At 33.2% G+C, this 15644-nt stretch overlaps 1 protein-coding gene across 2 annotated transcripts in view; it reads left to right on the top strand.

Moving 5' to 3' along the window:
- LOC114335340 (uncharacterized) overlaps positions 1-15644 on the top strand; it is a 372740-nt gene that overhangs the window by 318817 nt on the left and 38279 nt on the right. Inside the window, exon 4 of one of the 2 annotated variants that reach the window (XM_028285575.2) lies at positions 10018-10161. In XM_028285575.2, the coding sequence (XP_028141376.1) occupies positions 10018-10161 (144 nt within the window). Of the gene's footprint in view, positions 1-10017; positions 10204-15644 lie in introns of both variants that reach the window. The other variant, XM_028285568.2, reaches the window with a different exon arrangement.

Below are 15644 nucleotides of genomic sequence, written 5' to 3'. Positions count from 1 at the left end.
GTTCTCGAACCTTTTGCAGAGTCTTCGTAATACCAAAGTGTCCACCTGATGTACCGTCATGCAACTGACGCAATACTTCTAACACTTTACTTTTAGGTACAATTAACTGAAGCTTAGATTCTGTACCATCATCGTTCTCAAAGGTTCTGTACAGAAGATCATCTTTTAGTACCAGGCAATTCCATTGGCTCCAGTAGGCCTTGACTTCTGGACTACATGCACTAATGTTCTGCCAACTAGGTCTCTCACCTTGCCGCATCCAATCCAATACTCTTTTTATACATGGATCATCTTCTTGGGCGTCTTGTAACTGTTGGGGCTGCCATTGCTCATTAATTACGGTGGTTCGTCTCACGGGGCAAAATCGTTCCTCTAATTTGGCACAGTGATTACAATTCGCACTGCATGGTCGTCTCGAAAGGGCATCAGCATTTGAGTGAACTCTTCCGGCCCTGTGTTCTATCTCGTAATCATATTCTTGTAATCGTTCTAACCATCTTGCCATCTGGCCATCTGGATTACGGAATTGTATGAGCCATTTTAGAGCAGCGTGATCTGTTCGAAGAAGGAACTTTCTGCCGTACAAGTATTTATGGAAATGTTCGCAAGCCTTCACTACACCCAGCAGTTCTCTTCTGGTAACGCAATAGTTTCTTTCTGGTTTCGACAGGACTTTGCTGAAATAAGCGATGACTTTTTCCTGTCCATCCTGGATTTGTGAGAGAACAGTTCCTATGGCACTGTTGCTAGCATCGGTATCCAAAACAAATTTTCCTGCCTGTCCCGGGTAGCTTAATATCGGTGCACTGATCAGAGCCCTTTGTAGTTGTTCGAAAGCTTTTTGACACTCCTCACTCCATGTATATTCTTTACCCCACACCTGACACCAACTGTAGCGTGATTAGTGTAATTACTTCTAATTACAATAAAACTAGCGGTTCGTAATTTATATACGACTTTATTTATATAAGTTACAGACGAATTTATCTTATACACTAAACTTATTCACAAAATATGCCCGTATTTATACCCAGTTGTTATTCTGGAACAATCGACTCCCATCTCGAGCTATCGGCTTGTTCCGCCTACGTGACGTACCTTCCAGAATTCTCCGGCGAGGCCTAGCACATCCGATTACGTCATTCTCGAGGTGTTTACTGTTATACGGGGATCGGCCAAGATTTCTCTTCCGCTACAATATTATTCCAATGCTAAAAATGAAGCTAAATATTAATGTCCAATTTACATAGCCATTCAATTGCTTCTGGGGAACATTCCACAAAGTCCTTGAGGTTTCCTTGAGCTTATGATCTGTCTAGATCAGTGATTCTCTACCTTTTATGCCTGGCGACCCACCTTCTAATGTTTTTTCATATTCGCGACCCATCCGCAACCCATGATGATAGAATAAAATAAAGAACACAGTCATTGTACGCTACTCAGCTACTGTAAAAGCTACGCCGCGACCCATTTTAAATCCGCCCGCGACTCACTAGTGGGTCGCGACCCACCGGTTTGGAAACGCTGGTCTAGATGATCCGCAATCTCACTGTGGACTTTCCGCACGACCCCATTTGAACTAGTCCAGGGCGCATATGTTTTGAGATGGACGTTGAGAGGTGACTCAAAATTTTTTGCAGAAATTGCTTGAAAATAGATCAAATAATAATATTTGAGTTATCCTCCCTCTCAAAAAGGTCCGGAACATTGTTTAAATAATCAAAATGTCAAAAAATGAAGGAAAAATTCGATTTTTTTCTTCGTTTTTTGATTATAACTTTAAAATTGTTCATTTCCGAGAAAAGTTGTACTGACATAAAAGTTGCGTAAGTAAATTTCCTACAACATAGAATTAGTTGAAAATTTAAAAAATAGTCACCCTAGTTGCAAAATAGCATTAATTGCGAAAAAACCATACAAAAACAAGTATTTGCATTTTACGTTTTTCAATCTTTTATGCTACACCTAGGACCTTCATATTTCACCCATAAAAACTTTATGATACAGTAAAATACTGTAAATTTCATTAAGATCGGTGTAATAGATTATGCAAAATAAATTTTGCAATCCAGCTTTCGCAAAAAAAAATTCATTTTTTTAAAACGTTACAGGACTGAAAATAAAGCAGGTAGCAGGTTGAATTTTTTTTTCTTATAGAAGTGTACTGTACCTTTTATTTGCAATTTGAAAAATTAACATCGATTAATTACCACCGCGTCAGGAAATTTTTTAAATAAACATTAATTTTTGGTGCTACGCGCAGGACAGCGGTGTTTGATTCACACAAGTTGATTTCCACCAAAAATTTCTTCCAATATTTATCTAATATATTATTTTCTTACTCTATATTTTGTTGTATTTTAATATTTTAATTCCACAAAAATCAAACTAATTTTATTATTGTTTGTGAAATATTGTTTAAACAATTGCTTATGTTTAAAAATAATAAACTTTTATTCTCTAAGTTAAAATATATTAACAAAGAAAATTTTTGCTATTAAAAGTGTTATTTCAAAGGATAGAGTATGTGTTTTTATTTTGCAATTAACAAATTTATTTAGTTATATAAAATGTAATAAAAATTTAAATGTATCAATCATTATCAAAGGTCATTGGAATGCCCAATCAGAGCAAACTATCCGCTGTCCTGCGCGTAGCACCAATAATTAATGTTTATTTAAAAAAATTCCTGACGCCGTGGTGTTAATCGATTTTAATTCTGCAAAATTGCAAATGAAAGGTAGAGTACACTTGTATATGCAAAAAAAATGTCAACTTGCTATCTGCTTTATTTTCAGTCCTGTAACATTTTGAAAAAATGAATTTTTTTGCGAAAGCTGGATTGCAAAATTTATTTTGCAAAATCTATTGAACCGATTTTATTGAATTTATCAGTGTTGTTTAAAGTTTTTCTGGGTGAAATATGAAGGTCCTAAGTGTAGCATAAATGTTTGAAAAACGTAAAATGCGAATACTTGTTTTTGTATGTTTTTTTCGCAATTATTGCTATTTTGCAACAAGGGTGACCATTTTTTAAATTTTTGACCAATTCTATATTATAGGAAATTTAATTACGCAACTTTTATGTCAGTACAACTTTTCTCGGAAATGAACACTTTTAAAGTTATAATCAAAAAACGAAGAAATAAATCGACTTTTTCCTTAATTTTTTGACATTTTGATTATTTAAACAATGTTCCGGACCTTTTTGAGAGGGAGGATAACTCAAATATTATTATTTGAGTTATTTTCAAGCAATTTCTGCAAAAAAATTTGAGTCACCTCTCAACGTCCAAATGTACTAATATTTTTACAGATGCGCCCTGGTCTAAACAGCGAATCAGTACTTTAGTCCGGTACGTATGCGATTAAGCCTCGCCCAGGTGGACCGGAGCAAATTTGATCCGATGAAACCCTGAATTGGGGTGGATATCTGAATATAGTCTGATTCTGTTCTTGGCATCCATCTTGTTGACCATTGCCTATGTATATCTGATTGGAGGATTTCTAGATCTCAGTCGCTGGTGCTCTTTTGAGATGTCTGATATGTCTTGATGGATTGGTAATTGTACGTTGGCTACAATTTTCTGGTACTCTCTCACTAATGCTGCTGGACGGCGTAGATCTGGTGGAGCAATATTGCTCAAAGTAGGCAGCCACCTCATTGGGGTTGATTTTATTGTTCCAATGATTATTCTCATGGTTTGATTAAGTTGGACATCGATTTTGTTTGTATGTGCACTATTCATCCATACTGGTGCACAAGATTCTGCCACTGAAAAAATCAAAGCCATAGCAGAGGTCCGAAGTGTATCTGCAGAAGCACCTCAAGTTGTTCCAGCAAGTTTTGTTATTATATTGTTTCTTGTTCTCAGTTTACCGGGTGCGTTTGTAAGATGACTTTTGAAGGTGAGTGTTCTATCCAGTATGACGCCTAGATATTTGGGATTGTTGTTATGTTTGACAGCTGTACCATTTAGAGTTACATTGAGAGTATCGCCTGCAAGTTGATTCGACAGGTGAAAGAGACAGGTTTCAGTTTTGCTTGTGTTAGGACGTAAGCGCCAGTTCTTAAAGTAGTTATTTAGTGTAGTTAGGTCTTCGTTTAGAGCTCGTTCTCCTGCTTCTTTACTATTATCTTGTAAGCCAATGGCCAGGTCGTCAGCATAAGCGAATTTTCTCGATTTTGTTTCAGGTATATCTACCGTATAAAGGTTAAATAATGAAGGAGCTAAGCCGTTAAGTATTCTAACGGTACTCCGTGCATATGTAGCTGAAACAGTCTGTTAGTTAGTACATAGTTTATCAGCTGAGTTTTGAGGCAGGGTATGATATTCATCAACTTACAAATAAGGCCCTCTCTCCACACAGTGTCATAGGCAGCCGTTAGATCTATAAACGTTATGGCAGAATTTTCACGTCTTTCAAAGCCAGCTTCGATAAATATAGTTAAGGAGAGCACTTGGTCCAGCAGCTTCGTCCTCTTCTAAATCCAGCTTGCTCAATTGGTACAGCGTCCTCAATTGTGTTACATATTCGGTTACATAAGAGTCGTTCTAGTAATTTATAACAGCAGCTGAGTAAGGCAATAGGCCAGTAACTTTCAGGCAGCTTGTTGTCTTTGCCAGGCTTCTAGATTGCTATAATTTTTGTTCTTTTGAATTCGGAGGGTAGTACAGCTGTAATCACAATTTCGCTAAGGAATTGTTTGAGCCACTGTCGTGTTTTTGTACCAGTGTGGACTATAAACTCAGGATACATTTCATCGAAGCCAGCTGCTTTTCCTGCTCCTTCTCGTTTGGTTAAGCGCTTCGTTTGTTTCATCCAATGAGAAGGTACGTGAGTATTCTGATGTTGCGTAAGTATTTTCTTTAAGTTGTTTAAGAGTTCTTCTTATGGTCGAGGTATGAGTTTTCTCAGATAGAGCTCGGGAGTTCTCAATTATTCTATTGGCTGTCTTATTTGGCTCAATTGTTTATTTGTTTAAGTGTTTGCGGATCAGTCCCCATGCCTTCTGACTAGAACGAGAGAAATCAATATGTTCTACAGTAGTTTAATTTAATTTAATTTACAATATCAGATTCAAAAACAACATATAGTTTAATAAAAGGAAATTTAGAAAGAGATCCAATTATAAAAATTAGAGGGAAAACAATAAAAAGAAAAATGGAAACAAGATATTTAGGTATTATAATAGACGAACAAAAATTATTTACAAAACACATGAATTGTGTCTGTGAAAAGGCAACAAAGATCATGCATAGCATTGCTAGTCTAGCACAGAAGGAATATAGAATTTCGTTCCGACAGATGAGAATATACCTAAGTACAATACTTGCATCAATTGTAGGGTACGGTTCAAGTGTATGGGCACATAGATTAATAAATAAAAAAACGCAGAAAAATTAAATAGAGCTCAGAGAGGATTTCTTGTAAGAATGACGGGAGCATTTGGAACAACTGCAACACAGGCACTCACAGTTTTAACTGGAGTAATGCCAATGCATTTAGAAACACAAAAAAGAGCATGTAATTATTGGCTAAAAAAAGAAAAATATGAAAAAATAATACAAATAATAGGATTAGATATAAGAAATAAAAGAGAATTAAAAGAAATAATAAATAGAAAAAGACAAAATGAATGGGAAAATTCAACAAAATCTAGACGTTTATACAATTTTATACCAATATTAGAAAACATTCCAAATTATTTTAATCCAAAACAAGGTTTAATACACTTTTTAACAGGACATGGACCGTACCCAACATATTTGGAAAGATTTAACTTAAAAGATGATGCATATTGTGAATGTGGAGAACTAGGTACACCAGAACATATAGTGTTACATTGTGAAAATACTATAGAAAATGAAGAACATAGAGAAATGAGAAGAAGATTAGAAAGAATTGAAATAAGAGATATATTACAAAATGAAGAATATTTTGAAATATTAAACAATCTCACACAAATAATATCTAAAAAATAATAATAGAAGAAGACAACCAATAATCCAACCCTGATGAAGTTGAGTATGATAAAGTTAAAATAAATAAAATAAAAAATTCAAAAATAGATATTTACAATTTTAATAATAATAATTCAATATAAAATAAATAAATAAAATAATAATTCAATACATAATTCATAAAATAAAAAAAAAACTACCAACTCTCTTCTGAAAATAGAGGGACTGTCTTTATAACTTAGAAGGGAGTTGATAGTACCAAAAATATTTTAAATTGTTTATTTAAATTTGTTTGTTAAACGTAATTAATAGATTATGGCAAATTGTTAATTGTAAAAATAGATTTAATAGTTGAGTAAAAAATGTAAAAATATAAAAAGAAAATATCTGTAATCCCATCAGGAAAAAACGACCTGGATTAGTCACTAGACGCCAGGTCATATGTATAAATAATAAATAAAAAAAAATGTTCTACAGTAGTAAGACTTCAGTAAGTTGTCACCGAGATCTTCTGATTTCAAAAATTCGTCATATAGTTTTTGGCTTTCTTCCGTCCAGCCTGGGATATACTCCTTTCGGAAACCACGGGGGATATGTTTTATGGCGATAGAGATAACCATTCCTAAAAAACGGTGATAATAAATTGTTGACTTCGGGTCAATGAAGCGAATGCAGGTGTCCAGCTCTTTGGTGTATTCGGGCAAATTTGCTGTGTTGAAATTCCAACGGAGTCTCGGCGTGGATTCAACGATAGGAATTTGTATGTCTATTTCGGTGATGACAGGTCAATGTTGGCTATGGGGGAAACTAGGGAGTACGGTTCGGGAGCTTGGGAGTGGTTGCATCTGTGAGTTACTCAAAAGGTTGTAGCCTTTGCGCCATCTTCTAGAAAAGAAGGTAGTTTTATCGTATTGAACAAATAATATCCTGTAAGTTGTATCCATATGGAAAACTTTTGAAGATATTCTTCTTTAGGCGCGATTCGATTGAGGGTAAAATTGTACATAAATCTGCGCGCCTGCGCAGACAGAATGTACACAGACAGTATGTAGTTCATTGCTAATCTTTCAAGATAGGTATGTATGTATCTGTAACCGTGCAAATAAGTCATTAAAAGAATATATTAGTGTTTTTAGGAAATGTATTATTTATTATAATTCTTGTGTTTTTGGATTTGTGTTTCTCTGTAGTAAAATAATAAAATATTATGTAAGCATAACATTTTTACACTATATGTCGCCGTGTTGTTTAATTATATCCGAAACTTACATGTCAATTACAAGGACCTCGCTGGAGTAGTTGGTATTAATGCGTTAGCTCTGAGATTTGAATGACGCGGGTTCAAATCCTGGGCGATTCATATTTTTTTTTATTTTTGGTTGTTTTAATAAAATTTTTTGAAAGTGGTAGATAAGAAAGTTAGTTTGATTTTTAAATAAAATACAAATAACCTGTTATATTATATTAAGTATGGAGAACGGTAAGGGTTTTATACCGATCGAAGACAATTGTTTAGGATCGAAGACTCCAATTATTGTCTGAGATCGGTTACCCTTAACGTTCGACATGCTTATAATGTTTTTTGCACGATTGATACCATTATAAATTATAAAATTAAACATTTTCGTCATATTGACTAGTTTCATTCATTTTATCAAGATAGATACTTTGGTTGTTAGGTAGTAACTAGGGTGCATAACAACAATGGAGAATTGAATTTTTATTTAGTTGTCAATAATTTTAAGTACAATTTTGATTATTATAAATTAAAATATGAGCGAAAGTGAATTTGAAGAAATTGAAACGGGCTTGGGAAGAAGGGTGTTCCGCAATTATTCCCGAAAAATCCAAAATGCGTTATCAAAATACCTACCAAAGTTTTAAAAAATGGTGCGAAGGCAAGAATTTAAGAATCGAAGAAAATACTCTATTGGCATATTTCGTTCAAAGACATATGCAGTTGAAAGCTCCTGGAAGCCTCTGGGCAGAATATTCAATGATTAAATCCACCGTTTTTCTTTATGATGGCATTGATATTTCCAAGTTTTCAACTTTGATCGCGTATTTGAAGAGAAAAAATGTTGGATACTACTAATGTATGCGATTCTGCAGGAGTTTCTGTTAGAAGTGAAACCACAATCCAAACAAGTGGGATTTCATTAAATAATTTAACAAATTGTACCATAAGTTTCAATATTAATAAATAATTCGTTAGTTTTCTTTATTCTTTCAAAAAATAAATTAAAATTAAGAGATTTTTTAACTCGACGGTAAGTGAATTACTTACCGTCGAGTTGGAGTACTTACTGTCGAGTTGGATTACTTACCGTCGAGTTGCTAGTAAATGTCACCTACTGACGTAAAATCTGTCACGATAAACAGTCAAAAATGATCAATCGTGCAAAAAGTATATTTACTTCGTTTAAATTACCTATTATATAATAGAAGAATATCTTCTTACGTGCGTACAAAGTACACACACATTCTTTTGTTATTATTAATTTTACGAAAAAAAGTTATTCTTCATAAAAAGCTCTGCATGGTCCAAAACTTAAGATTTAACCATCAAATATCAAATTTTTTGAATATTATACGAGGTATGTCAAAAAGTTTGAATTTCACTCAAGAGTAAAGTAGCTTTATTTTTCACAATATTGAAAATTTCTATTAAAAAAAGTTGTTTGGAATTAAAAACTATATTCTAGTATGCAATTACATCCTACTAATTGAAATAAAAAAATTCTTTGAAAAATTATGGATAACTAACCTTATTTTCAGTTATTTAAATTCAGACAACTCTTTTATTATTACGTTTACGAAAAAAAAGTGATTCTTAATAAAAAGTTATGCATGGTCTAAAACCTAAAATACAACCATCTTATGTCAAATTTTATCAATTTTATACGAGGTATGTCAAAAAATATGAATTTCGCTCAAGAGTAAAATACGTTAATTTTTCACAATATCGAAAATTGTTATTATGAAAAGTTATTTAGAATTAAAATCTATGTTTCAGTATGTAATTACATCCTTCTAATTGAAACATTCTGAACTATAAAGGTACTCTACTTTTGATCTAAAATTTATCTTTTTTGACATACCTCGTATAAAATTGATAAAATTTGATAAAAAATGGTTGTATTTTAGGTTTTAGACCATCCAGAACTTTTTATTAAGAATCATTTTTTTTTCGTAAAATTAATAATAAAAGAGTTATCAGAATTTAAATAACTGAAAATAATGTTAGTTATCCATAATTTTTCAAAAAAATATTTTCAATATTGTGAAACATAAAGCTACTTTACTCTTGAGTGAAATTCAAACTTTTTGACATACCTCGTATAACATTCATACAATTTGATATCTGTTAGTTGAATTTTGGGTTTTGGACCATGCAGAACTTATTATAAAGAATAACTTTTTTTCGTAGAATTAATAATAAAAAAGTTTTTCATATGGATACAACTTACAGGGACATACTGTATAAATTGAAGGGAAAATCCTAGTAGCTGGCTGTATACCATAAGTTATAAAACTTACGTAGAAATAAAAAACTTCGATTTGTATACTGGTATAGAAATTTTATCAAAAACTTTTAAAAAGTCATTCAAGTGGAGTAAAACAGAACGTTTTCGATCTATTCAGATCATCCTCAGTGCCTAGAATGAAATATATTTCCACGTTAAAATGAGTACAAAGGGTTAAAATTGTGACTTTTAATAATAATAAGCATGTGGTAAATACTTACATTCTGTCTAGTAAATGAAACTAACATACTAGTTTAATTTGTGACATCAAGAATATAATATATCATTTTTCATTACATTTAAAATTAGAGATGTGACCCTAGGTCGATGTTAACGGATTTTGATATACTTAAAGAGCAACATGGCTTCCTTGCTCAAATAAACCATAGGGTACTTGTCAGTTAGACTAGCACAGACCGAATGAATTAAATAATGAATTGAATTTTAGTTTTCACTTCCTTCCATTTTTCCCTTTGACAAACTGTAAAAAATAGTAATAATTTATATGTTTTCTTTTGTTTCAGTGTCACCGGAAACAGTAGTGGTTCCAATCATTTCCTGCATCTTCGGTTTCCCGCTTCTAGCCCTCTTAGTGATATGCTGTTTGAGAAGAAGAGCCAAGCTGGCCAGGGAGCAGGCGCGCAGGCGCAACTGCGATATAGATCACGGTACTTTCTCTATTGTCAGATTCAGCCCAATACACTATTTAGGTAACTAGCGCTATCTTTTTGTTTGATCTTTCCTTCTTCCGGGTGGTCTCTATCCGATTTTGATTTGGTTGCTCATTAACCTGTTATTTTTTTAACGCTTGGTTTATTCCTTTTATGTTATCTTTTGCTTTTAAGAACAGTGGAAAACAGTAACAACAAACTAGAAATACATTTTTATTTTAAAAATCCACAAGGAAAAAGGTTTTCCTGTAGTTGGCTGTATACCATATATCACAAAAAGTTTAAGTAAAATCCTTTATAAAAGGTATATTTATTAAATTTCCCTAAAAAGCTCTACATCACAAAAGCAAAAGAAGTTTTCGATCTGGTTACAGATCATCATCAGTGCTGACAGGATGATGACATGCTATGCCACCAAAATTGAAAATAGTCGGGTAAAAACCCTTTAAAATTAGAGAGTCATGGAAACATTGACTAGAATTATTATTGTAAACATGGATGTATTAAATATCATGCCAACGACCGATCAAAATGTGAGGAACGAATTCAACTCAAGTGAGGGTCATTATTATGTGATAACGGGGCCTGATTATGTGATAATTAACTATTTAGATGAGAAATTATGTGATATTTAATACATCCATGTTTATTATAATAATGTTTCTAGTCAATGTTTCCCTAACTGTTTAATTTTAATATATTTTTACCCAAATATTTTCAATTTTGGTGGCTTAGCATGTCAGCATGCTGTCAGCACTGATGATGATCTATAATCAGATCGAAAACTAGTTCTGCTTTTGTGATTTTCCCTTTTTAGAGAATTTTAATAAATATATCTTTTGCACTGCGGTGCAAAAAAATTGATCCACTAAAATTTGGTCATTTTTGATATTTCGAATTTCCTAAACCTGTTGTCCGAGTTAAGTGATTTTTTTACCATGTTATAGCCGTATTCATTGATAATATCTCTGTAATAATATTGTTACTAGACAGTCAAACTGTCATTATATACCGGGTGTACGAATCAAAGTGTGTTTTTTTTTTCAAAGTTCGCATCACTCTCTGGACTATTCTAGCATTTATAAAACACCGAAATTAAAACCCAACTATAGCCTCAGGTTTTCTTAACATTTTATCTTTCAATTCATTCGCTTATGTTGGATAATAAAAAAGTTAGGTACTTTAACAACTGGCCATGTTCGTCATCAGTATAGGGTATTTCTAAATAAATGCGACAAACTTTAAGCGGCAATTTTACATGAGAAAATAATGACAATTTGATTTATAATCATATATGTCTGCAAACGCTTCATTTCCGAGATACGGGATGTTCAATTTCTTTTTACAAACTGACGATTTATTTATTGCTTTAAAACCAGTTGAGATGTGCAAATCAAATTTGGTGGGCTTTAAGACGTAGTTATTGCACATTTTTTGACATACAATTAAGAATTTGATATTCACCATTGGCGCGCAAACGGGTATTATGACCGATAATATTATTACCCGAAGAGTTTGCGGACATATGATTATAAAGCAAATTCTCATTGTTTTATCATGTAAAATTACCCCTTAAAGTTTGTCGCACTTATTTAGAAACTCCCTGTACTGATGACGAATATAACCAGTTGTTAAAGTACCTAACTTTTTTATTATCCAACATAAGCGAATAAATCTAAAAACAGAATATTAAGAAAACTTGAGGCTATAGTTGGGTTTTAATTTCAGTATTTTAAAAATGCTAGAATAGTCCACAGGGTGATGCGAACTTTGAGAAAAAAACACAGTTTGATTCATACACCCAGTATACAATGACAGTTTAACTGTCTAGCAACAATATTATTACAGCGATATTGTCAATGAATAAGACTATAACGTGGTAAAAAATCACTTAAATCGGACAACAGGTTTAGGAAATTCGAAACATCAAAAATGACCAAATTTTTAGTGGATCAATTTTTTTGCACCGCAGTGTATAATGGATTTTACTTAAATTTTTATTTTAGTTATTTTAAAACACTGTTGTAATGTATTTCGTGTATAGTTTTCAACAAATTATTACAGAAAACCTTATTTTAAGCTTATTACAAAGTCACTTGTATTTGAGCGGTGTAGTTAAGTTTCTGCTAAAAGCAGAAAGTAATAAATGTTAATATATTGAACGTTTAATTGTTATACCTCTCGAAATTTAATTAACCACTACCTACGGCGGTAGACCCACATCTCAAATTCTTTTAGGGTCTTCAAAAGCGATTCTGTCAGAGTCCATGCTTCAATCCCGTAAAGTAGTACTGGGAATATATAAAATCGAACCATTCTTAAGCGAAGTTCCAAATTGAGATCATGACTTCAAAGGATTTTCTTAAATGTCATAAAACTTGTTCTTGCTTTGTACCCAGATACACGAGATAAGTTACGCGTTCAATTGAGTCATTACCAATTTTTATGGTATAGTTATTATTATTTACGTTTGCCTTTTTACTAATAACCATAAACTTTGTTTTCCTTGCGTTGAGTTTTGAGTACCTATATCACACAGATCGCCACCATTTGGTTCAATAAAGCTTGAAGATTTTCACTTAATCCTGTCACTAACAAGGTGTCATCTGCATATCTGATATTGTTCATAAGCACGCCATTAATGAGTATTCCCTCTTTTGCGTTTTCCAACACTTCATTTAAGATTGTGTCAGCATAAAGATTAAACAACAGTGGTGACAATATACAGCCTTTTCGAACTCCTCGCTTGATTTTTACTTCTTCAGAGCGCTGATTCCCAACCCTAACTTATGAATCCCGGCTCCAATACAAATTTGCGATGATTTTAATGTCCTTACCGTCCAGAACGGAAGTCTTGAGAGTATGTAGCATTTTTTCATGGCGAACTTTATCAAAAGCCTTTTCAAAATCAATCGCGCACACGAAAACGTCATGATTTGCATCTCTGCATCTGTGGATTAAACCGTGGGTTGCAAATAGTGCATCACGCATTCCAAGGCCACAGCGAAAACCGAATTGAGTACTTGAGATTATGTCCTCAATTTTTCTATATTATGTTCTTTGATGATTTATTCTGATAAATCTTTAATACCATGGAAACAATACATATGTTTTTATTTTAAAATTATTTGTTTTCATGTTTTCAGACCCAATTCATCAGAAGTGTTTTTAAAAGATTAAAGGATCTGCTCATGACTACTTAATACACTTATGAAAAGGGTATGGCTCTTATATAAAGGATATAAAAAGAAACTGGAAACAAAGACCATTAACACCATGTTAAATAAAACCCAATCCTCTTGAAGTCCATCCGACGTTTCACATTGTTTCTATAAGATAATACGCAATTTGCTATTTTCAGAAGCTTACTTCAAAAATCGCTTGAAGCCCTTTTATCTTTTTCTGACAGGACACTCACTCGTTTTAAATTGGATTTCGGTTATGGTTTGCTTTTGTCAAGAACAAAATCTATTTACAAATCAAACAGACTAACAGCGTTCATTTTAGCGTACGCTCTGGCACTTCTGACACAATTTTCTTTGCGTGTTCTTCCCCACTCCATCCAGTCAGCCTCTATCCTTTTATCCACTGAATTCACGCACAAATGCAAACACGCTGGTTGGCTCTAAATCACTCACACTTAGAGAGCGTCAGTGACGGAGTAATTAATTTAATCATTATTTATTCCTAAAAGGGGCCAAGGGTAGCGATAATAATCCAATTATCGAATTTATATTATGCGAATGACCAAATTTTGATTGCTGATTCTCTAATTGAGCTAAATAGAAAATTGACAATTTTAAGCCAGGATGTGAAGAGAATTACTTAATACGTAAATACTGTCAAATTAATGGGTCGAATTTTTTGTAGGAATACCGTTTTATACCGCTAACGCGGCTTTGGGATTGTAGCAGGGTAGTCTGCTATCTTTAGGGCCTACGGTATACAAGGAAAGTAACAGGGCCAGTGCTACGCTTTAACCGCCTATTATTACCCCTGGTTTTACCCAAAGTACTCATTTTATTTCGACCTGTAGCCTACAGACATTTTTAAAAATGTCTAGATGTTCTAAGACACCTACCTACAAGTCAGACATCTACCGCCTCAGCTATCCGGGCCCCCTTTTGAGGTAATAACTGGAATAATTAACAAGAAATTTTAAACTAGTTTAATATATTATATTGGGTTAAATTTTTGGTTTCTCCCCTATACTTAAAAATAAGGTAGCGATTTATCTATCCGCAAGGTTGAATTGTAGATGATCGTTGGCGCTAGCAGATAGGCAACACAGATTACACATTCCATAGGCGTATCAGAGGAATACGGAATGGATGAAATGAGCGGGATGGTTAAAGAAGTAACAAACGGAATGAGAGAGATAGCAAATGAAATGAAAGAAATGAGAACTGAGCGTAAAGAATTAATAAAAATTGTCAAAGATTTAACAAGTGAATGGAAGCAGAGTTTGGAAGAAGTAAAAGAGATTAGAAGAGAAAATGAAGTAATGAAAACTAAAATCAGGGTGCTAGAATATAAACTTGAAGCTATGGAAAAGAAAGAACGTCGAAATAACATTATTATCACCGGATTTGAAACTGCAGGAGATACTATAGAGCTAAAAGAAGATATAGAGAATCAGTTGCAAACTTTTCTTGGAACAAAGTGTGAGATAAAAGAGATAACGAAACTGAATAAGAGAATGTGCAAGTTAGAATTGAGTACATATGGTGATAAAGCAGACATAATGAAAAATAAGAACAAGTTAAGACATATTAAAGGAAGAAAACTTTTTATTGATGATGACTATACGATCCAAGAAAGAAAGATTCAAAAACAACTAAGAGAATATGCAAATGAACAGAGGCAAAAAGGTAATGTTGTAAAAGTTAAATACCAGAAGATCATTATAAATGATGAAATATGGAAATGGAATATGGAAACTGGCACAATTGAAAAAGAGAGCAACAGAGCTAATCCAAAAAACTAATAAAAGCAGAGGTGGACAAAACGATGACAAATTCGGCAATGAAAACGGAAAAAGAAATGGAACTGAAAGTTATAGATAAGAAAGGAGTGGTATGGAGAACAGCGACATGGAATGTTAGAGGAATAAGTGGAAAAGAGTTAGAATTAGTAGAAACCCTTAGCAACACAAACTATGCTGCAATAGCCATCACTGAGACAAAAAAAAAGGGAGCTGGAACACAAATAATAGGAGATGGAAATCTATTAATATACAGTGGTGTAAAGGAAACTGAATGGGCTAGAGCAGGAGTAGCCTGTTTGATACCCAAAGATAAAGTAAAAAGTATAAGAAATTGGGAGTTCATCAATGAGAGACTATTGAAAGTATCAATGAATTGTAGTAAAAGCGATATTATAACTTTGATTGTAATATACGCACCTGGAGAAAGTGACAAAGCAAACGAAAAAAATCAATTTTGGGAACAACTACAGCAGACAGTAGAAGATTATGAGGG

The sequence above is a fragment of the Diabrotica virgifera genome, chromosome 1, assembly GCF_917563875.1.
Source record: "Diabrotica virgifera virgifera chromosome 1, PGI_DIABVI_V3a".
NCBI lineage: Eukaryota > Metazoa > Arthropoda > Insecta > Coleoptera > Chrysomelidae > Diabrotica > Diabrotica virgifera.
The sequence above is the reverse complement of the archived record's forward strand: the minus strand, read 5'-3'. Positions and strand labels throughout refer to the sequence as shown.